Here is a 26826-nt window from a genome sequence, read left to right as displayed (position 1 = left end):
GAAATTTCCTTTAAAAAAAAAAAAAACCCTTTACTTAATCCTTTAATAGAAAATGTATATGGCAATAAACCTTTTAAGTAACTTTACGTGATTTGAGGTTAAATGCATTGAATAATCACGAACCTAAATGAGCTTATAATTGTTTATTTGTGTCAAAAAATATATCGTTTTTAAAAGAGAGAAAATAATGTCAATAAATTAGGCATATAGTAGTAAAGCATTGTTCTGTTTATATATGCATTCTCAACTTACTCGTATCAAGTGACTAAAAGTAATAAAAAGAAGTTGGCATTTATAGACATAAGCATCAATATTTTTTCTTCGAATATGTATATTGTGAGACGGTTTCACATATTTTTATTCGTGAAACAGATTGATTCTGATCATATTTATAATAAAAATAAATACTTTTGACATAAAAATTAATATTTTTCATAGATAACTCCAAATAAATATATCACAAAATTGAACCATGAAACATTCTCATATAAGTTGTTTTTGTGTTTTTCTTCCATGTAGTTATGGAATAACACTGTATAATACATATCCACAACCTCAATTTGTTTAGTGCTGAATTTAGATTTCAAATCTATTAATACAGATCAAAAAACGAAACGACTTGAAATGATCCCAAAAACTACTCCAAATCCATATCCCATGAGAATAACTTTCCACGTAAATCCATCCAAAATGCTATCATCATCATCATCATCATCACCTTGTTGTGGCAACATCTTTTCGTCATCTGTGCATTTCTTAGTCAAAGGAAATCCACATAATCCCGAGTTTCCTATGTATGAGCTGCTGTCAAATGTAGGAAACTGACCGCCAGATTGGGGTATCGGCCCAACAAGATGATTATATGACAGATTCAACCGTGCTAGAAATGTTATCCTCGTCAACTGCTGGGGAATTTCTCCTACCAACTGATTTGAAGATAAGTCCAAGTACTCTAGTACGCTTATATATGCTACACATTCAGGAATATGACCCGTGAGGATGTTATGGGACAAATTCAAATACCTTAATGATTTGAGCATTCCTATTGTATCTGAAATATTTCCATGAAACATGTTGTTTGACAAATCAATGGTCGTAAGTGTTTCCAGAATTATCTGATATGGAAGCTCCAGTCCTTTTACGTTTAATGTTACAGACTCGATGTAAGGGTAACGTAACGCTGATTTCTTTATTTCAGTTTTGTTTTCCTTGACATCAATCATGGCTTTGAAATTCTTGAAATATTGGTCTGGTAAAGCTCCAGTGAATTGATTGTCGGAGATGTCGAAGATTTGCAACATAGGATAGGAAATATTACTCTTTAAAGCAGGCATCGTACCATGGAACCTATTAGATCTCAGCACAAGAACTCGAAGCTCCGCGAGATTTTCCACCCAAGAGGGAAAATAATCTTGAATTCTATTGTTCCCGACGTTAAGAACCTGAAGCTGTCGGCACTTGGCCAAGGACCGAGGGAACGTTCCTTCCAAATCGTTGCTATTCAAGTCAAGAGATATCAGAGCACTTCCGTTTCCTGTGCACTGTGGAACTTTTCCTTCCAATCTGTTATTCGATAGATGGAGAACCAGAAGGTCCCTGATATCGCAAATGGATGATGGAATCTCCCCTGTTAAACTGCAAGTTACTTAGAAACTAAAATGTAGAAAATCGAAAAATTAAATGAAAAACAACCTTTGAATGGGCGTCCGAATGTAACTTGTGATAAAAAGGAACTTCACCTGTTAATTTATTTGATTCCAAGAGCAGAGCTCTCGGCCATCTCAAATTGCCCGTACTTAGCCTCGAACAATTTTCGAAACACTCCAGCAATGGCCCATGTAAATCGTTTTCTTTCGCTGCAAAATAGTTGACATCTAATCCACAGCATAATCCTCGTGGGAGATTCCCCGAGAAGTGGTTTTTAGAAAAATCAGCGACGGTCAATCCAGGAATATTTTTCCCAAAATTCTCAGGCAACTCCCCAGTCAATTGGTTATTATTCACTTCAAAATATAGGAGTGAAGTTAAATTCCCAATTGTAGGTGGAAGAGTTCCACTGAGATTGTTCGCATCAAGGCGCAGCATTAAGAGGTTTGTGAGATTTGTGATTGTAGGTGGAAGGTTTCCATTGAGATTGTTCGCATAAAGGCTTAGCATAATGAGGTTTGTGAGATTTGTGATTGTTGGTGGTATTGAACTCGAGAACAGATTATTTGAAAGGTCTATATACTGCAAATTAAGGAGGTTTCCAATCTCCAACGGGATGGAGCCTGAAAATTTGTTATTTTGCAGGAGGAGTTCAGATAAATTGGTCAGTAAGCCTATTTCAGATGAAATCACCCCCGTGAAGCGATTGCTTGCCAGAAACAATAATCTAAGTTGGGTCCAATTGCTTAAAAAATGAGAGATATCACCAGAAAGATTGTTACCAGCTAGGTCCAAGGCTGTTAGTTGGGTCAGGTTTGACAAGGATAGAGGCAAAGGTCCTGTAAGTGAATTCCGGCCTAAGTTCAAAGAGGTAAGGTTGGTGCATTGGCCGAGCTCAGGAGGAATTGTTGAATCGAGGTGATTATTTTCCAGATATATTTGTTTAAGATTCACGAGTTGGCCTAAAGAAGACGGAATATTTCCTTCAAATGAGTTGTCGCTTAGACCAAGATATTCGAGCTGTAACAAGTTTTTGAATACTGATTCGGGAATTGAGCCTGTGAGATTGTTAAATGACAAATCAAGAAGAGTAACACTCTGGCACCTGATTATAAAACTTGGAAACTGCAAAGTGAGTTTATTGGTATCAAGGTTGAGAGATGTCAGAAAAGGGAGGCTCGGGATTCTAGACCAATCAGTCGTCTCCAAGTGATTTAATCCAAAATCCAAGTGTGTCACCTTTTGAAGTTTGCCAATTTGACGTGGAACTTCACCACTGAGTTTGTTGTCACGGAAACTAATGTACCGAATCTCTGTTAAATTCCCAATCTCAGGTGGAATGATGCCTTCTAAGATATTGTGGCTGAGATCCAAGAAAATGATTGTAGATAGATTTCCAATACTAGACGAGATGAATCCACTGAAGTTGTTTCGGCTGATATCGAAACTGGTGAGATTTGGGAACGAACCGAAATCGAGCCTGTCAATTCTGCCGTAAAGATTTGCATGGGATAAGTTTATATCAGAAACGGATCCCCCATCATTGCAGGTAATCCCCGTCCAATTACAAAGGTTACTGAGATTATCAAGGGACCATGTAATGGTGGTAAAAGGAGATAGTGACATGGTTCTCTCCCACTGAACAAGAGCTTCCGCTTCCGTTTTCGCGGAAAAGCTAGTGTTCAACAAAAGCAAAGAGAGAAAAAGAAGCAATAAGATGGAAGATATTTGGGATGTTCTCATGGCTATTTTCCTGCGGTTATACTCCAAGATTTGCTCTCTTTTATAGTACTGAAGAACAAGAACGGATGCTACAGATTGATTCATCAAGTCAATTAGAAAGACTTGGAAGTCCACTCGTCAATCAATAAAATCCAAACAGCTTCCATCTCTATTATTACCGATCTTGATATATGATCAATACATAGACTATAAGCTCAAGTAACACATACGTGATTTTTCTTGATGAATTTTATAATGTTCAATTTTTTTTTGTACCGGATCAAATACCCCTATTTACTTTAATTAATTTTTTAATTCAAATTTTATTTGTTTCACACATTTAGTGTGTTTAAAAGTTTATAAATTGGATTAATTGTTAAAATAAACTTATTAAAAATCATATAAATTAAAATTTGTTTTAAAATTTAATTTCTATTTTTTAAAAAACAAAAGTAGTTATACAAAAAATGACTATACACCCACAAAACGTGCGCATAAAAAGTTTATTGTACATACACGCAAATGTATAATTTATAGTGTAGGTCTCTTGTGAGACGGACGGGTTGACTCATTCTATATAAACATGTAGTCAAAATTAATATTTTTACGGGTCGGATCAGGTACTTATTTCACAAAATTAACTCGTGAAACGCTCTCAGATGAGTATCTATGTAGTTGAGTAGGTTTATTGTGAGACGACCTTACAAATTTATATATGTGAGACGGTCGATTCAGTAAATTATATGATGTGAGAATTAATACTTCTGAAATAAAAATAATATTTTTTATGAATCGAATAGGATTGGGTCGAGTCGGAGATCCGTTTAACTAAATCCATCCATGAGACGGTGTCAAATGAGTCTTTGTGTTAAAATTAATGTGATTTTCAGAAGGTTTTCTTCCGCACTCAAATGATTGAATGGAAGCTTGATATTGAAGAGTTTTATGGTCAACATCGAAAGCATATTCTTAATACCATCTTTGGAACGTTTTCTATGGTTTAAAATCAATATTGGGTTAAGTTCGTTCTAATGATTTTCTTTATAGCTTTCAGATCTTGAAAATCATAAGATTTGTTTAAGGTTTTTTCCGATTGAATTAAGAATATTTATTTAAGTGTGGACATATATATCAACATAAATGTTTTTGCAATATTTATATATGCAGAATTATATTTCTTTCCTCATATTGTATTTACTAATTAATTAAAGATGTATGAATAATTATCATATCTTATTCATATTTTTTTATATTTTATCGTAGCTACGTATTAATATGTACATGTACAATTGAGATTTGTAATGTATCGCATCTATTTCACAGATGTACATGTCACGGTGGCTAGTCAATAATATTTATTATTATCTATTCTACATTTATCCCACCTATAAATCAAAAGTATGAACAAATGACAATTTTTTTCTGTTGTGATTTTACTATTTTGTCTAAAAACTACAATTATTTTTTTATGCACATGTTGTGTGTGTATAGTTGATTTTTTTTGTAGATATTTTTGTTAAAAAAATAATAAATTTTAAAACTTAAAATCAAATTTAAATTTCGATGATTTTTAATAAGTTTTTTAAACAATTAATTCAATTTATTAACTTTTAAATACACTAAATGTGTACAAAAAATAAAATTAATTATTAAAGTAAATAGGGGTATTTGAAAAATTATACCATAACCCCATGATTTTTGTCTTATTATGCGTAAATTTATAATATAGTATAGACATGCACAACATACATATATAAATAATAATACGTTTAAACAATCACCAAGATCGTCAATATTATGTACATAAAATGGAACGTATAGGAGCTGACAACGGGTATGTATTATAAATAATTGTAGTGAATAATTGGAGTGTTGTTTGGATTCAAATTGAAACGTATGTGTGTGGATGGTTAGATTGATAGATAGATAATATAATAATATATAAAATTTAGAGAGATTTCGACAGTACATGAAAAAATGTAGTTGGATTTTATTCATTGACGAGTGGGACTTCCAAGTAGCTATCGCAGTTGATCAAAGAAATCTGTAACTCAATGGCTACCATCCGTTCTTGTTCCTGAGTACTCTAAAGAGAGCCAAAATTGGAAATCTCTAGTATAACTCCAGGAAAATTAGGTTTGATATTTGAAAAACCCAAGCACATGAAGAATTTTTAAAAGCCCACCAATTAATTCAATTTAATCAGTTCTAGAGTAGGTCTATTGTGAGACTGTCTTACACAAGTTTTTGCCTCAGTTCTAATAATGAGATCGTGGAAAATGGAAGTAAGGAGTGAGAGAAAAAAAAAACTTATCCAACATCAAACAAAAAGACTCATCGAAGTATTGAAAAAAAAAAACATCTCAACACTCACAAACTTGCATACTCTTTGCAAAATCAATAGCTATAGCTGACAACGGGTATGTATTTTAAAAAATTGTGCAAACATGATGATAACAAAAAAAAAAAAGGAGTTACGAGCTAATGATGAGATATATATGCTACTAATGAGGATGAAAAATCAAAGTGTTAAAAATGATATATAATAATTTTTTACTTAGGAAGGAGAACTATTTAAAGGGCAAATGTTTAAATTCACAATTGAAAAATTTTACCCGTATATCTACACTTTCAGAGGTAGCGTGTTTCCACCTAATACCTCTGCGGTTAATAAAAACAAACAAATATATAGTATATAAGGTAGGTCTTTCGTGAGACGGATGAGTCAACTCGATCTATATTTGTAGCAAAAATAAATAATTTTGACATAAAAAGATAATATTTTTTTATGGTTCAAGTCAAGTCGGATGAAAAATCTGTATCACAAAATTAACTAGTGAAATGATTTTATATAATATTTGTGTAATGGAGAGGTAGTTGAAAATATATATTTAAATTTGCAAAAAAATTGTGGGAATTTCTTTATTTTTCCTTACTCTTTTAAAAAAATTATTGTTCTTTTAATTTAATTTAATTTATATTTTTTTTTCTTCACATGTAATGCATGTGCATTTGAACGCTATTATATTTATAAACAAGAGGGTGTAATAAAAATAATCTTTGAATGAGAGATCACTTGAGAGAGCTACCTTATATACTATACATTTGTTCGGATCGACTAAACTGTTTCTGTGTTTTCATGATGAATCTTTTGGAATGACTAAATTTAATGAAGTAATAAAGATTTGTTCTTAGACGAGGATTTTTGTCTGTGATAACGGGGATGACACGTGAGTTATAAAAGGATACATGGGAGGTTTTCTTCGTTCTGCACTCAAAAATGATTGGATGGAATATTATTATGGGAGGTTTTCTTCGTTCCAATGATTTTCTATATAACTTTCATATCTCGAAAATCATAAGTTTTGTTTCAGTTTTTTTTTTCCTCAATTAAAAATATTTATATTTATTAAATCATACCTATAATATTGTGAATAAAATGATAGTATTTTTTCATTGTGATTGTACTACTTTGCCTAAAGACTATATATTGTTTGAATTAATTGCAAGGATATTTGGTGGGAACATACGACCTGTAGAAATGTGGGTGTATGAGTAAATTTTTTCAATTGTGAATTTACACCGTTACCATTTAAACAAGTATCCAGTTAATTCAATGGCAATAATGTTAATTTTAATATAAAATTTTGAATTTTTATTAATTATTTTTCATCATCTTTAATACTCCTTATTTTTCATCATCATTAATACTATATCTCACAGAAAAAGCGGTCTTAGGAGAAGGGAAGAAGAAGAGTAAACAATAAGATGGAAAATATCTGCGATGTTAACATGGTTGTTTTCCCCGCACATTTCCAACTTTATAACACGCAAGAGAGTAGAGACTGGGTGTCAGACTCCGAGCCCGGGCCCGCGCCTGCGTGACTGCATAATAGGCCCCTATAGCAACTACTTCGTATTCGTCCTCGCTTTACGAAAATGATTAACCCAAGTTGCTATAGAAGTACATTGTAAGCCATTATAAACTCATTTTAAATCTTTGATTTTTTCGATGTGGGACAAGGGTATCACAATCACCCCTCTTTCAGAACGCGACGTCCTCGTCGCTGCCTGACCCCTCGATCCACAAGCATCGAGAATCTAGATGTGGCTCCTACATGTTCAAGAGGTGGCTCCCGTCATGTAGCACTTTGCCCCGCAGGTTCAAGAGGTGGCTCCCATGCACGTAGCACTTTGCCCCGCATAGCACTTAGTGGGACAAGGGTATCACACTGGGATACGGGTTCATCAAGTCGAAATGACTTGGAATCTTTGATGGAACATGTTCTTTGTTTTGCAGTAGATATTGTTGGGGAAAATCCAAAAACCATAGAATCCGTCATGCTAGATCATTAAAATTTTAATTGAAAACTTAAGCGGAAATATATCTAAAGCTATAATCCCGAATTCTTTAAAACATGTTTTGATCTTCCAGATCTGCACTCTTTTTTAATTGATAGAATCCTTTAGTTTTTTCTTCTAGACTATTTTCTTAATGTGGCAGAGAATAGAGAAAGTGATTACGCGCGATTTGGGAACTATAACTCATATATAGATAATGTCTATCATTATATTCTGATATTTATGTTTTAGCCCATAATAAAATCAGAAATTACAGTTATGTCTCTGCACATTAAAGGTCCACAACCTATTAAATACATTAAAGCCAAATAGTCAAAACTTTAACCGATCATTTTGATTTTGGGTTTAACTTAATAGAAAACTCACAACTCATAATTATTCACAAAAATCAAATTACTTGTGGGATCGTAAAACTGGTATCCCCTGCATCTTTCAAAGTATCCAGTAAAATAACAACTGATCGTTCTTGAGTTCAGTTTATTATCATTAGGCTTGTAAGGCCTTGCCTCAGCTGGACATCCCCAAACATGCAAATGCTTAAAACTAGATTTTTACCTAGCCAAATTTCATAAGGTGTTTTGATCGCTACTTTAGTTGGAACTTTGTTAAGGATATATGATGTGGTCTTTAGTGCCTCTCTCTCAAGTGATTTTGGCAAGGTATAATGACTAATCATACTCATCACCATCCTTAAGCATTTTGTTTCGTTTTTCAGCAACAACATTCATAGTGGGCGAACCCAGCATAGTGTACTGTGTGACGATACCGCATTCCTCTAGGAATCTAGCAAAAGGTCATTGACGATGTTCACCTGAACCGTCATATCTACCATAATATTCATAATCACAAATCTAACGTTTTTAATCTTTAAGACAAGTTAATTTTTAACTAGATCTTTATAAATTTTGAACACATCCAATAACTGTGCCTTGTCATAAATGAGATCAATGAAGTCGTATATTGAAAAATCGTCTGTGAACGTTATAAAATAATGTTGACCATTCCAAGAAGCTGAAGGGAATGGTCCACAAATATCAGTATATATAAGTTCTAAAACGATTGAACTCTTGTTGGTTTCAAATCTCCTTTTATTGGTTTGTTTTTCATTTATACAATTTACACCATTATTAAAATCTGTGTAATCTAAAGGTTTATAGAATTTCTTCTGATGCAAATCTCCTTATTCTCTTTTCAGATATGTGACCCAATCTCTTGTGTCATAACATAGCTGAATTCTCAATAGTAAATTTTCTTTTAATTTCTCTACTTGTTTGCATAGATTCGTTAAATGAAGCAATAATATCCAAAGAATAAATATTATCGTATCTTAATAAAGAATCAGAACCAACCAATTTTGAATAATGAAACAAACTAAATATTTCATTTCCAAATGAAAAAAATAACCGAATTTGTCAAATGCAGAAATAGAAATAAAATTCCGTCCAAAATATGGTACAACGAATGTTTCAAAAAGATCCAAATATATTATAATCTTTAACAATAATCTAAATTTATCTATTGCCTCAACTTCAACTTTGTTTTTGTCACAAACATAGATGACTCTTTCAGCATCACTTGATTTTCGGCAATTCAGGAAACCTTACATAGACATACTGATGTGATTTGTTTCACTAGACTCTATCCACCATGTGTGTCTAGATGTAACGTCCGAAAAACCAACCTACGTAAACCACATGCATGCAAAATTATTTTAATTGTTTAATTGTTTTATTTAATTGCTTTTAAACGCTAAGCATGATATTTATGATATGATTAAATGTAAGCTTGCATAATTAAATGATAATATGACATGATTGCATGAAATTAAGGATTTTACCTGAATATTCGATAATAGGTAGGGAAAATGAGACCCGAAACGACGAAGACAAGAATATGTATTTTTCATTAATTGATGGCAAGGATTCCTAATATGATTTAAAAATGATTTAATTTTCCTAAAAATGTTGAGTTCGAATTATTTTACGAGTCGAGCTCGATTTTTCCCGAGAAGCCGGTTTTGGGCAAATAAGGAGTTTTAAAAGATCAAAAATATTATTTTATAGAAACTAATTTATAATTTTTTTAATTAATTAAGTGTTATTGGGCCCAATTTAATTAATTTAAGTAGGCCCAATTACCTTTGAGCATGCAAGACCAAAACCAAAGTAAATTTAACTTGTTAATTGAATTATAAATAACTAAACCTAAGTCTTTTATCACCCCAATTCAGCCTCCTATCAGCCGTGAAACAAACCACACACACAATTCATATTTTTGAAAATTTTGGGAGAAGAAAGCTTGTGTTCTTCGTCGTCCGGTCTTTCAAACATCGCACCCTCGCCGAAGATCGTATATTCGAGTGTTATAAACACAAAGGCACGTTTTCTAAACCCTTTTAAACATCATACAAATCATAATATGTGTGTTTTAATTGTTTTTGCATGAATACAATAGGTATTCGATAATTTTTACGGTAAAACATTTATACGACGTTTTTGCGCTTTTATGAAAAGCGTTTTGAATCCAACGGACACGCTGCCAATATATGATTAAATATGAATGATTATTGGTTAAAACATGATAAAAGTGAAGTAATTAACAAGCTGGAACCATAGGATTTTTAGCCAAGAAGGAACCATGGGTTTGTGTGCTTGTTGAGGTTCAAGGGGTTTCATCACTATGAATGGGGCTTAGGGGTTCGACCAGGTCTCGAGGAGGGCTCGTGCTGGACGTGGGTCAGGGTCAGGATGCTAGGACTCCTCGCACGCAGCTTTGGAGGAGTCCCATGGAGCAGGGACTCCTCGCGCGATCTGGTGAGAGTGACAGCAGCCATGGGGGCTCGTTGCTGGGGCTGAGTGGCTAAGGGTAGGTCCATCAAGGTCCAAGGGAGATGGGCAGGGGTCGGGCTAGGGTTTGGTGCAGGTGGGTGCGTCGTTGGCTCGAGGGAAACATAAGAAGGGCATGGAGTTACGCGCGGCCTGTCCTCGTTTCAGGGGGTTCGCTACCTGGGTTCATGGCTTGGGCTGGTCTGGGATGGGTATGGGTGTGGTTCAGGGTCGGTTATGGTCATGGTGGTTCAGTGGTGGCTAGGCTGGAAGAGCCCTAGGCTAGCTAGGAGTCCTAGTGCAATTAAAACACCTCACACGCACACATACATGCAATTGGGTCAGTTTCTAGCAGGGTTTGAGCGAACTAGGGGATGGTTCTTTGGGCTGGGCTTGGTTAGTAGGGTCCCTAGATGGGTTGGTTAGGGTTTGGCTCAAGGGGGCTTGGGCGTGGCTCGAGTAATTTGGGACATGGCTCGGGTGGTTCGATAATGGGTCAATATTTCGAATTTAAGAACTAAAATTGGAACCATGGGTCCACGGGTATGGGTCATGGCTCACAAGGGTAGAATAAATAATAAAAATATTATGTTTAAAATTTGGGATCAAAATATCGAGTTTTGGATTTATCCGGGATTTAATCGCCGCACGAAACACTAATTAAAGAATTAATTGAAAAGCCTAGTGTTAAGCTTTAAAAAATTATGGAAAAATATATTTATCCTTAAATAATTATTTAGAATATTCTCATGTCATTAAATGTGAGAAAAGATAAATTTGAGAATTTTTACGTCCAGGGGCAAAACGGTAATTTTACACTTAGGAAAATATGAAAACGCTTGGCAGCATCTCGAATGATCATAACACATGTTAAATGATATTATATGATTTAAAACGATGATTTTGAGGATATTATGTATTTTTATGATTTATGTTAAAGCTGTGCAATTTATATTGTTTAAAATATTATTTTTGGAAAGCTGTGTTATTTTACGATTTTTAAAGAAAGGAAAATATTTTGAAGGATGTGAATTGACTGTGACGAAAGATATGATACATGAGATAAGATTTTGTGGGGATGTCGTGAGGGGCAAAGACCCAGGGAGCCCATTTACGGGAGTAGACCCCAGAGATACCCATTTATGAGAAAAGGCCCCAGAGGGAGCCCGTCTATGGGAGAAGGCCTCCGAGGTAGCCCCGACGATCGTATTACCACGGTGGAGCCTAGTGCCCACCCCCATGGACCATGTGGAGCTAAGACTGCAGTCGACCAAAGGATAAAAGCTAGTCACTTTCAAGTATCAAACTTCACCCAAAATGATATATGATTGAAAGCTTATGATTAAAATGTTTTTTATGATATATGATTTATGATGAGGATTAAAGCTATTTTTAAAATGATTTATTTATGCTCAAAGGTATTTTAAAATGATTTTTAAATTTATTTTAAAATGATTTTACGATTTATGATTTAATTATGCTAAAATGATTTTAAATGATTTATTTATGTTCAAAAGATATTTTAAATAAAAATATGATTTTAATGCATGTGATTGTATAAGTATTATTTGCTATCCATTTTTAGAACGTGCTGAGTCTTTAGACTCACTAGGTTTGTATGATGCATGATTTGATGATTTATGGGAGGTGCTGACGATTGCGTGGATCGAGTGCAGCAGTACACACCCGAAGGCCTTTATGTTTCCGCACTAGCTAGATAGATAAATGATTTAAATATTATGTTAATGATTTTTATTAGAGATATTTTTATGCTTTATTTTATTGTTAGTCGATCTTTTTAAAGATCGATTTAGGAATTTTGGCTAGTCGATGATTTATGATTTTATTTTATGCACTTGAGATTTCATATGTTAAATTATTATGATTGTTGATTATGTTAAGTTATTTTATTTAGATAGTATTTTCGAGTTTATGATTTATGATTAATATAATTAAAATAGAGGTCTTTTCAGTTGGTATCAGAGCCAAAGATCCCCAAAGGGTTGTGTATAGTCACTTCGAGAAGCTCAAGAAATCATGCCTCAAATATGTGAGTTTTTACTGCTTTATATTTTATATGCTTAAAATTTCTTTTAAATGCTTATATGACACATGATATAAATGTTAGATTGCATGTTGCATGTTGCATGAAAATTGATTAAATGCATGTTGGTTATGTGGTTGGACGACGTGTACATAGATGCCTCCTAGAAGGATTTTGCATAGGACTGATGAGGTTAGACAGGAGGAGAATATTCCACAGCCTCCACCTGTCCAGGATGCTAGTGCCCGTGTACTAGTCGGTATGGCCCGTTTTTTTGAGCAGCACGTAGGAGATGGAGCAAGGGTTAAACCAGAGGCAGCTTATGAGCGTGTTAGGAGGATGCCTCCCGAGGATTTCCATGGCACTACTGATCCATTCGTTTCTGAGGGATGCATTCGATTTTTAGAGGTGATTTTTCGCTACATGGACATGGCGGACGATGATCGAGTTCGCTGTACCATCTATCTGCTGAAAAGCGACGCTTCTTTATGGTGGGAGCGGAGCGGAGTGAGGAGTGAACATGGCGACATTGACTTGGGAGGAGTTCAAGAGGGTGTTCTATGACAAGTACTTCACATCTGATGTTCGTTCTAGGCTTAAGAGGGAGTTTATGAGGCTCCGTCAAGGGGATTGGTCTGTTGCTGAATTTGTGTAGAAGTTTGATAGGGGCTGTCACTTTGTGCCCTTGATTGCCAACGATACTGCTGAAAAATTATGACACTTCCTAGATGATTTGAAGCCGACTATTCGCCATGATATGATGCTCAGCGATCCGACTGACTATACTACTGCCGTTGCCAACGGTTTTAGAGCCGAGCAGTCACACAAAGACATTGATTGGGAGTTGCAGCGAAAGTGGAATCGTGCTCAGCAAGCTAGTCAGAGTAACAATAAGTCTTATGCGGGACCACCGAAGCAACCAGAACCACCTAAACCACAAGGGCAACCACCTAGAGGGAACATTCCGAGAGCTGATAAGAAACCACTTTGCAAGGAGTGCAATCGTCATCATCATGGCAAATGCATGTGGGGCACCTTCAAATGCTTCAAGTGTGGAGAATTGGGACACAAGGCTGGGGATTGCACAAAGCCTAGGCAACCCATGAGTCTATGTGATGCAAGCTGAGGAGGATGAGATAGAGCCGGCACTACACTAATTTCGAGGTAAGCTAGCTGTTTAACATTTTTTTCGATGCTTTTCTTGCATGAAATGTTAAATTCGGTTATGGTAATTGTTTGGGATATTGAAGAACTTAGAGGAATATGGTGCATGAACTACTTGAGCTGGATTTAAGAGTCGACTTTGGGAAATTTTTTGGGTTAGAATCGCAATTTTCAAGATTTTGAAGACCGAATTGAAGAGTAAGATTTAAGTTAGATGTTAAGTTTGAGGTGGATAAGGGAATCTAAGCTTTGCCATCATCAAGTCAAGGAAAATTTCGAGGACGTCCAAAAAACCAACCTACGTAAACCACATGCATGCAAAATTATTTTTATTGTTTAATTGTTTTATTTAATTGCTTTTAAATGCTAAGCATGATATTTATGATATGATTAAATGTAAGCTTGTATGATTAAATGATTATATGACATGATTGCATGCAATTAAGTATCTTACCAGAATATTCGATAATATACAGGGAAAAAGATACCGGGGACGACGAAGACAAGAATATGTATTTTCATTAATTAATGGCAAAGATTCCTAACATAGATTCCTAACATAGTTTAAAAATGATTTAATTTTCCTAAAAATATTGGAGTTCGAATTATTTTACGAGTCGAGCTCGATTTTTCCCGGAAAGCTGGTTTTGGGCAAACAAAAAGTTTTAAAAGATCAAAAATATTATTTTTAAGAAACTAATTTTATAAACTTGTATTAATTAATTAAGTGTTATTTGGCCTAATTTAATTAATTTAAATAGGCCCAATTTAACTAAAGCATGCAAGCCCCAAAACCAAAGCTCATTTAACTTGTTAATTAAATTATAAATAACTAAACCTAGGTCTTTTATCACCCCAATTCAGCCTCCTATCAGCCGTGAAACACACCACACACACACTTCATATTTTCGAAAATTTGAGGAGAAGAAAGCTTGTGTTCTTCGTCGTCCGATCGTCCAAACGTCGCACCCTCGCCGACGATCGTATATTCGTTCGTTATAAACGCAAAGACACGTTTTCTAAACCCTTTTAAATATCATACAAATCATAATATGTGTGTTTTAATTGTTTTTGCATGAATAAAATAGGTATTCGATAATTTTTACGATAAAATGTTTATACGACATTTTTGCGCTTTTATGAAAAAAGTTTTGAATCCAACAGACACGCTACTAATATATGATTAAATATGAATGACTATTGGTTAAAACATGATAAAAGTGAAGTAATTAATAAGCTGGAACCGTAGGATTTTTAGCCAAGAAGGAATCGTGGGTTTGTGTGCTTGTTGTGGTTCAAGGGGTTCGATCACTATGCATGGGGCTTAGGGGTTCGACCAGGTCTCAAAGAGGGCTTGTTCTGGACATGGGTCAGGGTTAAGAAGGGTCCTAGCATGGCTAGGATCCCTCACGCGCAGCTTTGGAGGAGTCCCATGGAGGAGGGACTCCTCGCGCGATCTGGTGAGAGTGATAGCTGCCATGGGGGCTCGCTGCTGGGGCTGGGTGGCTCAGGCTAAGTCCATCAGGGTCCAAGGGAGATGGGTAGGGGTCGGGCCAGGGGTTGGTGCAGGTGGGTGCGCTGTTGGCTCGTGGGAAACATAAGAAATGCATGGAGTCGCGCGCAGCCTATCCTTGTTTCACGGGGTTTGCTGCCTGGGTTCATGGCTTGGGCTGGTCTGGGTTGGGTCTGGGCGTGGTCCAGGTTCAGTTAGGGTCATGGTGGTTTGGTGGTGGCTCATCTGGAAGAGCCATAGGCTAGCTAGGAGACCTAGCGCAATTAGAACACCTCACACGCACACGTGCATGCAATTGGGTCAGTTTCCAGCAGGGTTTGAGCGAGCTAGGGGCTGGTTCTTTGGACTGGGCTTTGTCAGTGGGGTCCATAGATGGGTTGGATAGGGTTTTGATCGAGGTGGCTCGAGCGTGGCTCGAGTAAATTGGGAGATGGCTTTGGTGGTTCGATAATGGGTCAATATTTCGAATTTAAGAACTAAAATTGGAACCATGGGTCCAAGGGTATGGGTCATGGCTCACAAGGGTAGAATAAATAATAAAAATGTTATGTTTAAAATTTGGGATCAAAATATGGAGTTTTGGATTTACCCGGGATTTAATCACCGCATGAAACGTTATTTAAAGAATTAATTGAAAAGTCTAGTTTTAAGCTTCATAAAATTTTCAAAAAATGTATTTAAGCTTAAATAATTATTTAGAATATCCTCATGTCATTAAATGTGAGAAAAAGATAAATTCGAGATTTTTTTCGTACAAGGGCAAAACGGTAATTTTACACTTAAGAAAATACGAAAAGGCTTGACAGCGTCTCGAAAGATCATAACACATTTTAAGTGATATAATATGATTTGAAATGATGATTTTGAGGATAATTTGTATTTTTATGATTAATGGTAAAGTTGTGCAATTTATATTGTTTAAAATGTTATTTTTGGAAAGCTGTATTATTTTACGATATTTAAAGAAAGGAAAATATTTTGAGGGATTTGAATTGACTGTGACAAAAGATATGATATATGATATATGATTTTGTGGGGATGTCGTGAGGGAAAAAGACCCCAGAGGGAGTCCATTTACGGGAGAAGACCCCACAGGGAGCCCATTTATGGGAAAAGGCCACAGAGGGAGCCCGTCTGTGAGAGAAGGCCCTCGAGAGAGCCCCGACGATTGTATTGCCACGGTGGAGCCTAGTACCCACCCCCATGGATCATGTGGAGCTAAAACTGCAGTCGACCAAAGGATAAAAGCTGGTCACTTTGAAGTATCAAACTTCACCCGAAATGATATATGATTGAAAGCTTATGATTAAAATATTTTTATTATATATGATTTATAATGAGGATTAAAGCTATTTTTAAAATGATTTATTTATGCTCAAAGGTATTTTAAAATGATTTTTAAAAGATTTATTTATGCTTAAAGTTATTTTAAAATGATTTTACGATTTATGATATAATTATGCTAAATTATTTTAAATTGTTTTTTTAAATTCAAAAGCTAATTTAAATAAAAATATGATTTTAATGCATGTGATTGTATAAATATTATTTGCTATCCATGTTTAGAACGTGCTGAGTCTTTAGACTCACTAGGTTTGTATGATGCATGATTTGATGATTTATGGGAGGTGCTGACGATTGAGTGGATCGAGTGTAGCAGTACACATCCGAGGGCCTTTATGTTTCCGCACTAGATAGATAAATAAATGATTTAAAGATTATGTTAATGATTTTTATTAGAGATATTTTTATGCTTTATTTTATTGTTAGTCGATCTTTCTAAAGATCGATTTAGGAATTTTGGTTTGTCGATGATTTAGGATTTTATTTTATGCACTTGAGATTTCATATGTAAAATTATTATGATTGTTGATTATGTTAAGTTATTTTATTTAGATATTATTTTCGAGTTTATGATTTATGATTAGTATATAAAAAAATAGAAGTCGTTTCACTAAACATTGAAGTTAAATTAACCTCAGACAAACCATATTAAGAAGCATACATTTCTTAGCACACCAAGCATGATAATTTGTGTATCCCCAGCATCCTTATCTTTTTCTTTTCTTTCTTTTATCCTTCCAGGTAGAGGCATAATGCTCACTTTCTATCTTGTATTGATTCAACATTTGCTCTTCCTGAACACAATGCGAGATGAGGTCATTCAGATACCAAGGCAATTTCTTAAAGTTAAAACTCACCTTTACCTCATTGAAACGAGGCTTGTCAAAAGTGTACAAATTTCAGACTATTCACTTTTAGCAAACCTCTTTTCTAGGTCTTGAAGGAAAGCCTTAGCCATAGTAATGTAATTAGACATTGTGCCCCTGAATGTTTTTTGGAATGACCCTCTTCATAATCATCATACACATGTGATTAGACATCTCCCACTTTTCAAACTCTTTTTAATTAGAGCTTCTCTTATCTGTAATGGCGGGAGGAGAGTCAACTCTTATCGCAAGGTCGAAATCCACGACTTTGAAAACTATCAATAAATTCTCTTGCTACGATTTAAAATTGGAGCCATTTAGCATATGAATAGAATTAATGTTGTAATGAATATTCGCAGGAGTCAAATCTGAATAGAGAACAAAAACCAAATATACATGCTAACAAAATATCCAAATAAAATAATCAATAAATTCAAATAATGTAAATCTCATAAACAAGAAATCAAGCACTCTATTAATATTTTATCTTTGAACAAAAGTTCAACTTGCAAGTGATATCATAGTGCAGCAGTCAAATACTGATAATAACTATCATATCAAATAACAACGTTCCTTTGAGCTGATTTATTATTCACATTAAAAACCGAACAACTATAACATGTTTACCACCACAAGCATACATGTAATTATATTAAATATTAACTTTCATTTTGGCCGATAAATATTCATATAAATCACATATACCAAAATATTTTTGTATTTCAAAATAAAATTAATTTTCATAAAAGATTGTCAAGATCAAGATTAGAAATTTAGAGAGAATGTGAAAAAACTTTTAGTGAATTGTTTAGATTATGTTAACGATGCTGAAACTTTCTTCTTGTCGATAAAGTCTTCATCAAGTCTATCAGTGTAAACTGTGCGGAAAAAGACTTATTGAAACTGATTTGAACAAAAAACTATTGAGTTGGATGGTTAAGAGAGTATAGGCTGAAAGATAAATGAACGCAGAAATGTTTATGGATGTTCGGAGAATTCATTTGTACTAAAAGGCTTTGGTAATTACAAGTGATTTGAATTACCCACTTCAGTTAGAATTTAACACTGCCTAACTGAAACTCTTAGTGAAACTAAAACTGAAGACTTTGAGCAGTAGAGTTCCTTGCTCACAGCTTATCTGAATTACACAGAAGAATTCTGTGCACCAATATGATCCTTGAAATGACAAGATAAATAACGAATTAGTGTGTGCTTCTTCTTTAATCTGATTGTAATATTTATGCTAAGAGATTTAGATTTTGCTTTCGGTCGAGGATGCTCATTTGGCTAGTTCAACTGATCAGCCTATATCGTTTCTGAACAGGTTTGCAATTAAAATAATTTTTAGTTTTACTTTTCATCGAGTTCTGCTTGAATGAACTAGCTTGAAAGAAATTCCAGTTAGGTTTAGCACTAAATCTCTCAGGTACGTAACCAATACCAAATTTTTTATTTTTGTTCCTATACGAAATATGCTTTTCAACTTGGTGGATAGGTTCTTGATGTTCATGTACCAAACTAAATCACAGAAAGTGAATATATTTTCCTTTGCATACATTCAGTTTTAGTTGAGTACTGGTTTTAGGGATGCTTTCCTTGTTGTTGAAATCGAGATCGATTTTGTATCCAACATGTTTATGCAATTCCTGCATTTCAGTTTACATAACTGAAGACTTATTCCTGGATGAAACTAGTTCAGTTAGCTTGAAATTTTCAGTTTTAACCTTCTGGTTCTCATCTTGTAACTTTTGATTATCAATTTTAAGTTTAACAATCTATGCCCTTAGAATCAACATTTCACTAGATTGTTCCCGATCAGTTTCAGTTATGATGTCGGATAGATCATTTTGCTTTGCATTCAATGTGACAGTTGGAATCAAAGATTATTTATAGTTGATCGAATCAGCTGAAGAAGGAAGCAATATTGGAGGAAAAAAAAGAGAAGAAACACACGAAAGGAAAAATCTACAATTTTAAATCAGCTGTGATACATTTCTCGAGTATTTTCTCAAGTTTACAGATCGCACATGTCACGTCATGAGCCTGGGCCCATGCATGCGTGACTGCACAATGCACCCTGACAGCAACTACTTCGTATTCGTCCTCACTTTACGAAAATGATTAATTCAAGTTGCTATAGAAGTCTATTGTAAGCCATTATAAACTCATTTTTAAATATTTGATTTTTAAGATGAGGCACAAGGGTATCACAATCACCCTTCCTTAAGAACGCGACGTCCTCGTCGCGGCCTGACCCCTCGATCCACCAGCACCGAAAATCTAGAGGTGTCTCCTATAGGTTCCAGAGGTGGCTCCCGTCATGTAGCACTTTGCCCCGCAGGTTCAAGAGGTGGCTCCCATGCACGTAGCACTTTGCCCCACATAGCACTTATTTCTCGGTGTTCTATGCCGGGGACTGGCTCTGATACTATTCGGTCACGTCTCGGGCCCGTGCCTGTGTGACTGCACAATGGGCCCTGATAGCAACTACTTCGTATTCGTCCTTACTTTACGAAAATGATTAATCCAAGTTGGTATAGAAGTCTATTGTAAGCCATTATAAACTAATTTTTAAATATTTGATTTTGAAGATCTGGGACTAGGGTATCACATATACAATTTAGATCTGTTTCATCACATCCAATATATGAGTGTCACCTCATTAGTGAGCACGAAGATTAGTATTGTGAGTGAGCAACGTATCAAAAATATATATGTATATATATAGGACTAACATAAAAAACAAAATGTAATTTTCTAGATCATATTCATACCTAAACTTTCATGAATATTTTTACCACAAAATCCTGCAAGGAAAACCTAAAATCGAAATTCCCAACAAAATCTTAGGTTCAAGGAAGGTTACTTGCAACAAGATGAACTTAAGTGAGCCAAGAAGATATATGTATTGACAATAGGGAGTAAGTTTTATGATTACAAGCTCCAATAAAATATTACTAAATAATAGAGGAAGAATATATTGACTATAGGGCGTAAGTTTTATGATTACAGGCTCCAATAAAATAATAATAAATAATGCAAGAATATTATTCATGGGTATAATATTCTTGCATTATTTACAGGCTCGAATAAAATAATAATAAATAATGCAAGAATATTATTCCTGTAATCATAAAATTTATTTATTATTATTTTATTGGAGCCTGTAATCATAAAACTTACGATATATATAGGACCGAGTGCTTGCCGCTTTACCAAAAGCTATAGATGGTGGTAATAGTGCAATTCAAATCTTTTAAACCGCACAGCAGCTCAAGTAACACAGTTCAGTCGCTCTACCAAGTAGGAAAAATTATTGCACCCAACAATCTCCCTCCCAATAATTGCACTCCTTGCAATCAATGAGAATTGAACCCGTGACCTTGGCTCTGATACCAATTGTACNGTACTCACTCTATGTATTAAATATTTAATAATAAATATGTAATGAATATGTTATTTAATGTGAAATTTTTTTCATTTTTTTAAAAAAATTCAAGAGATGTAAAATTTAAATGTCCGCATTGATTGTATCGTTTAATTTAATTTCAATTATAGTTTCAGTTTTGTGTTACTTTTGTATACTAGGTTCTCATACTCTCTAAAATATTAAATAAAATATAATTTTTTTTCATAATATTATGTTTTACAAGTTTTAGTGGACAGTGTCATCATAATTTTTTTTATATTATATGTTCATAAATTTATATTATTATTATTATTATTATTATTATATATTTTATTCAAAACTTCAGTAAAATATTTTTTCAGTAGGTCTATTGTGAGACGGTATCACATGTCTATATCCGTGAGACATGTCGATCTGGTCAATACATGCAATGAACAGTAATAATTTTGACATAAAAAGTGAAACTTTTCATAAGTTGAGAAGGATCAGAGATTCGTATCACAAAATTAACATGTTAGACAATATCACAATAGTTTTAGTGATATTATATATTTTTATTATTTAAAAATTTGACAGACAAAATAATATATGATCTTTTAAAATATCTTTTTCTAATTTTTTTTATTAAAAATATTTTTGTTCAACTAATATATAAAATGCAATTGTAAAAAAATTAATTTGACAGCAAAAAATTGTTATCTTCATTTAAATGTTATTTCAAATGGCATAAACATTTTTTATGTAATAATATTTAAAATTTAAATATATTCATTACATAATATCAATATTTTAAGTAATTACTCATATTTTACTAATTTAAATAATTAGTTACATAAAATAACACTTTGTGCATATATACTATTCAAATATTTATATTTTACTAATTTAAATAATTAATTACATAAAATAACACTTCGTGTGCATCGCAAATATACTTTTAAATAAATAAAATTAAACTTACACCCAATAACTTTTTCTGAAATGGTCGTATGCTTTCTTATCACGAAATAATCATAATCATTAAATTTTAAAATATTATTTTTAACTTCAAAGTAAAATAAGAGAGAGACATCTCAAAGATATTTAATTGATCAATCCATTTAATTATTAATTGAAAATTTATATTCCACACTTAATGTTTCTGTAATTTCGTATATAATTTTACACATAATTACTCTCGACTCAGATCAATTTCTATCATTTGAAATCCCAAAAGGTGATTAAGTAGTTCGTTATACTGAAATTTATAGTACTCTAAAAAGTTAAGTAGAAATTGAGTCGATTTAATTGTTATGTACTTCAAATTGAGCGTATAGGAGCCGACAAAGGGTACTGTAAATAATAATTGCAGTGATTATCAAGATAATAATAAAAGATTGTATTACTTTTGTAATCGAGATAATACGTGGAGAATCTGGCATGTGTCCCTCATATTTCACGGGGAGCAAAATATTCAAACCATGACAGCTGAAAACAATACCAGAACCAATTTTAACTTTATCTTATTTTTTTTTATCTAGAAGATGATAAATTTAATTAAAATAAAATTTGCATTTTTTTGTATTTTATTTTATGATGTTAATATATTAATATTTATGTGTTTTTGAGTATAAATATATTTTAATTACTTTAAAAACTTGTTCAAAGACCGGATAATACTCGATCCGAACCACGAGAACCCGATACATGACGCTAATATTTTCCCAACTTGTACTATGAATTAATTTATCTAAATCAATGTATGCTTCTTTTATCCTAAAATAATTATAGTCAGTGGCATTGTTTGGTGTGCATGATAAGGAGTGATTGGTTTTTAATCTTTCACTTATCATGTGTTTGGTGTGTATGATTAAGATAGTGATAAACCCGTTCAGCCCGCACATAGCCCGCAATATATGCATTATTATCCTCTTGTTAATGTTTATATAATCTTTTGGGAGAGAAGTGATGATGTTTGATTAATTTAAATTTTCTTTTGATATCTTAAAATTTAAAATAATTATAAATTCAACAAATTTAATAATATTTATATATAATTTTTAATTTGACTAACATTATAAATAATTTATTTATTTTTGATCATATTTTAATTATTATTATATTATTTTTAACCGTAATATTATAATTGTTATTAACCATTATTTAATATTCAAATTTGTATTAACATTTTAATGATCACAATAAATGTATATTTATGTTATTATCAAATTTTAATTATTTTCTATAATATTAATCGATTTTTTATTTGTTTTTGGAAATTGAAATTGATGAAAATTTAATATAAATATAATATTTTAATTTTATTTATAATATTTTAAATAAATTAATTCTAGAAATTTATTTATTTATTCAATCATTTTAACAATATATTACTAATTAATATATGATGAGAGCATTTTAGTAATCAGAATATAATTAATAAAAATAATCAAGCAAGTTAAAATCATGTCAAACATCATATAATTTATCATAATGTATTATTTATCATTGCTTTTTATTTTATAATCACTCTTATTATATATCATTTACTTATTATATCACACGAACCAAACGATGCCTAAAATTCCAATATATGATTTCTTAAACACATCATAAAATAAGACTTCCCAAAAATATTCTCATTTAAATTCTTTAATTGATCAGTCCTGTTAATATATTCATGAATAACCTTTTGGATTCTTTATGTTTGTGGATGGTTAGATAAATAGATCTATAATACATGAAAAATTGTAGAAATTATAACTTGCAAGAGATGACTAATGGAGTGCGTTGGAGTTGATATATATGTTGGATCAATTTTTATTTATATGGGGTTTTGAGCTTTAATATATCGTTTCTTTTTTCTTTTTGTTGTAATGGTCAAACAATGGAAAGGTTAATTTGTTGGTGATTGACTATTTTAAAATATTCGGTTTGGGCTTTAATATATCTAATAGGTTTCTCTTCTAAACTATTTTAACAAGTGATCAACTAATGTTTTGAGGTTTGGGCTTTAATATATCAAATAGATTGTAGGCATTTAATGCGTATCTAAGTGTAATTTTTGTTTTTATGATAAGTTAAAATATAAATATCGGAAGATAATTACATTATCTATATATGAGACATGGTCCCTAGATAACTCGTAATCATGTTTTCTATTATCTCCCCTGTTAAGAAAATAATTTAGAAGATAAACCTAAAGGATACTCTCTAGGAAAAGAGATCTGGAAGATCAAGACACGTTTTGAAAAATTAATTATTATGATTTTAGGTACGCTTCTACTTAAGTTTTACGTCAAAATCTTAATGATTTAGCATTACAGATTCTGTGGTTTATGGATTTTCTCAAACAAGTAGTATCAGAATCACTCATGCTTGAATAATTGAGATTTTATTTTAAATTTTGGATATTATTTGGTTTTAGATCTAGAAAAGAAAATTTTGTTTGAAAATATTTTATATGGCTTCACATCTAGAAAATATTTTGGTTGAAAACAAATTTTTCATGGATTTAGGTTGATAGTTTCGAATTATGTTTCAGTTTTTTTTTAAAAAAAATCTTCAGAAGTTTGAAACTACAGTGTCGTTGCACAGTTTCTACATCATTCCAGCGTTGAAAAGGCGGCGATTCGCCCAGGTACAGTTTTTTAAGATACCGGGCACAGACTAGCGCGTGGAGACGCACCTGCTCGACCAATACTGTCCTGGACAAACCTAGGCGCGATTTCAGGGCTCCCCCGCACGCCCTATATGGAATTTCCGAATTTTTTCTTATGGTTCAAGTTTATTTGATCTAAATTTAAATATTCAATTATTCAATTAATGATAAGGTTATATATATTTTAAAATACATTCATTGAAATAAAATATCGCAAAAGTGACATCTTTGTTAGAATATTTAGTTCTGGTGTTTGATAAAAAGATAACCTCTGATCGCTAGCCCGAGCAAAAACTAAAATCAGTAACCTAACTGTTCACTAGCCCTAGCAGAAACTAGAATTAGTAACCTAACTGATCGCTAGCCCAAACTGACCAAACTGATTAAAAGACTTCTGTTTTAATTCAAATCGACAGGCTATCACTTTTAACAAGATCTATACAAAGATATTTTAGATCAGTGATTAAGGATCAGAACCTAAAGACATACAGCTTTTTGTTTATACCAATCAGTGTTAAGTATCAGAGTGACAGTCTCTGTCGGAAGTCAACTAATACCAGAAAATATGATGAATCGGCAACAAGTACATTTGCAGTCATAAACATATATTTTTTGTACAAATTACCATTGAAGATTGGGACTATAACTGATCAGTTGAACAAGCCAAAGGAGTATCCTCGACTGAAAACAAAAGCCAAATCTTTTATCAGAAATATTACAGTCATATTTAAAGAAGAAGACACACTGATTCGTTATTTATCTGGTCATTTCAAAGATCATATTGGTGCACAAAATTCTTCTGTGCAATTCAGATAAGCTGTGAACAAGGAACTCTACTGCTCTAAGTCTTCAGTTTTAGCTTCACTAAGAGTTTCAGTTAGGCACTGTCAAGTCCTAACTGAAGTGGGTAATTTCAAATCACTTGTAATTACCAAATTTTTTTAGTACAGACCTTGCTTGAGGAAGAAGGGGTAACGTATTAGTATTGAATTCTCTGAACATCCATAAACATTCATTTGTTCATTTATCATTCAATCTATATTCTCTTAACCACCAAACTGAATAGTCTTTTGTTCAAATCAGTTTCAATAAGTCTTTTTCCGTACAGTTCACACTGATAGACTTGTTAAAGACTTTATCGAAAAGAAAAAAGTTTCAGCATTATTAACATAATAAAAAAAATTCACTAAAAAATTATTCACCCCCTCTAAATTTCTAATCTCGATCATGACAAGCGGAATCAGAGCTGTTCATTCTTGTCCCTGAACAAAACATTCATCATGGCGTCATTCAGTAAGATTTCAATGTTATCCACAAAAGACTTTGATGATTGGAAGATCCGAATGAACGTTCACTTAGCTGTTCAAAATGATGATATGTCGTTCGTCATCACAGATGGACCAATGAGGATAATGAAGCAAATACAGTTGTAGCCATCACTGAAGATGCTCTTCAAATGCTAGAAAAACCAAGAAGTGAGTGGACAAACGATGATAAGAAGAAAACGAATCTTGACAATGTGGCCAAAGACATTCTATAAAAAAAACTCTCGACAAAAACACATTCAGCAAGATAAAAATGTGCAAGACTGCCAAATAAATTTGAGAAAAATTGATCCAACTATGTGAAGGAAAAGACCAAACCAAAGAAAATAAGCTCTCTGTGGCCTTACAGAAATTTTACAACATCAAGATAAAGCTTGAAGAATCTATGTCTGATTTTGATGAAAGAGTCAGCGGGATTATAATAGAACTCGGTGCACTTGGAAAAGTGTACAACAACCGAGAAGTGATTCTTAAAATAATGAGAGGACTACCAAAAGAATGGGACGTCAAGACAGTGGTTATGCGTGAATCAAAATATCTGAACAAGATGGAGATACATGACTTATTTGCAGACTTGAAAGCCTTTGAATTTGAATTGAAAATAAGGGAAGATGATCAACCTACTGCTTATCTGACTAAAGCTTTAACTACGGTGAAACTTGAACCATCAGTTTCAAATGAAAATTCATCTGAACAAGTGATGATATGTCACTGTTCGTAAAAAAGTTCAGGAAATTTCTAAGAAAAATTCAAGGCAACTTTCAAAACTCCAATCGACGATCTTATCAAAAGAGGGAGTCAACTGATGATTCCAATACTTATTTCAATTGCGGCAAAACTGGTCACTTCATAGTTGACTGCCTTAAAACAAAGAAGGATGACAGGAGGTCATCTGAAAAAGACAAGAGATCTTTTGACAAAAGGAGTTCCAAAGACGAAAAGAAATTCTAAAAGAAATTCTCTAA

At 33.1% G+C, this 26826-nt stretch overlaps 1 protein-coding gene across 2 annotated transcripts in view; it reads right to left on the bottom strand.

Moving 5' to 3' along the window:
• Nucleotides 1-544: 544 nt before the first annotated feature.
• LOC140973671 (uncharacterized) overlaps nt 545-26826 on the bottom strand; it is a 41036-nt gene continuing 14754 nt past the window's right edge. Inside the window, exons 1-2 of one of the 2 annotated variants that reach the window (XM_073436643.1) lie at nt 1740-3489; nt 545-1627 (exon numbers count right to left, since the gene is read on the bottom strand). In XM_073436643.1, the coding sequence (XP_073292744.1) occupies nt 603-1627; nt 1740-3474 (2760 nt within the window). In that variant the 5' untranslated portion in view covers nt 3475-3489 and the 3' untranslated portion in view covers nt 545-602. Of the gene's footprint in view, nt 1628-1739; nt 3490-26826 lie in introns of those variants that run through there. The other variant, XM_073436644.1, reaches the window with a different exon arrangement.

This window comes from Primulina huaijiensis, chromosome 3 (assembly GCF_012295235.1).
Source record: "Primulina huaijiensis isolate GDHJ02 chromosome 3, ASM1229523v2, whole genome shotgun sequence".
Classification (NCBI taxonomy): Eukaryota; Viridiplantae; Streptophyta; class Magnoliopsida; order Lamiales; family Gesneriaceae; genus Primulina; species Primulina huaijiensis.
The sequence above is the reverse complement of the archived record's forward strand: the minus strand, read 5'-3'. Positions and strand labels throughout refer to the sequence as shown.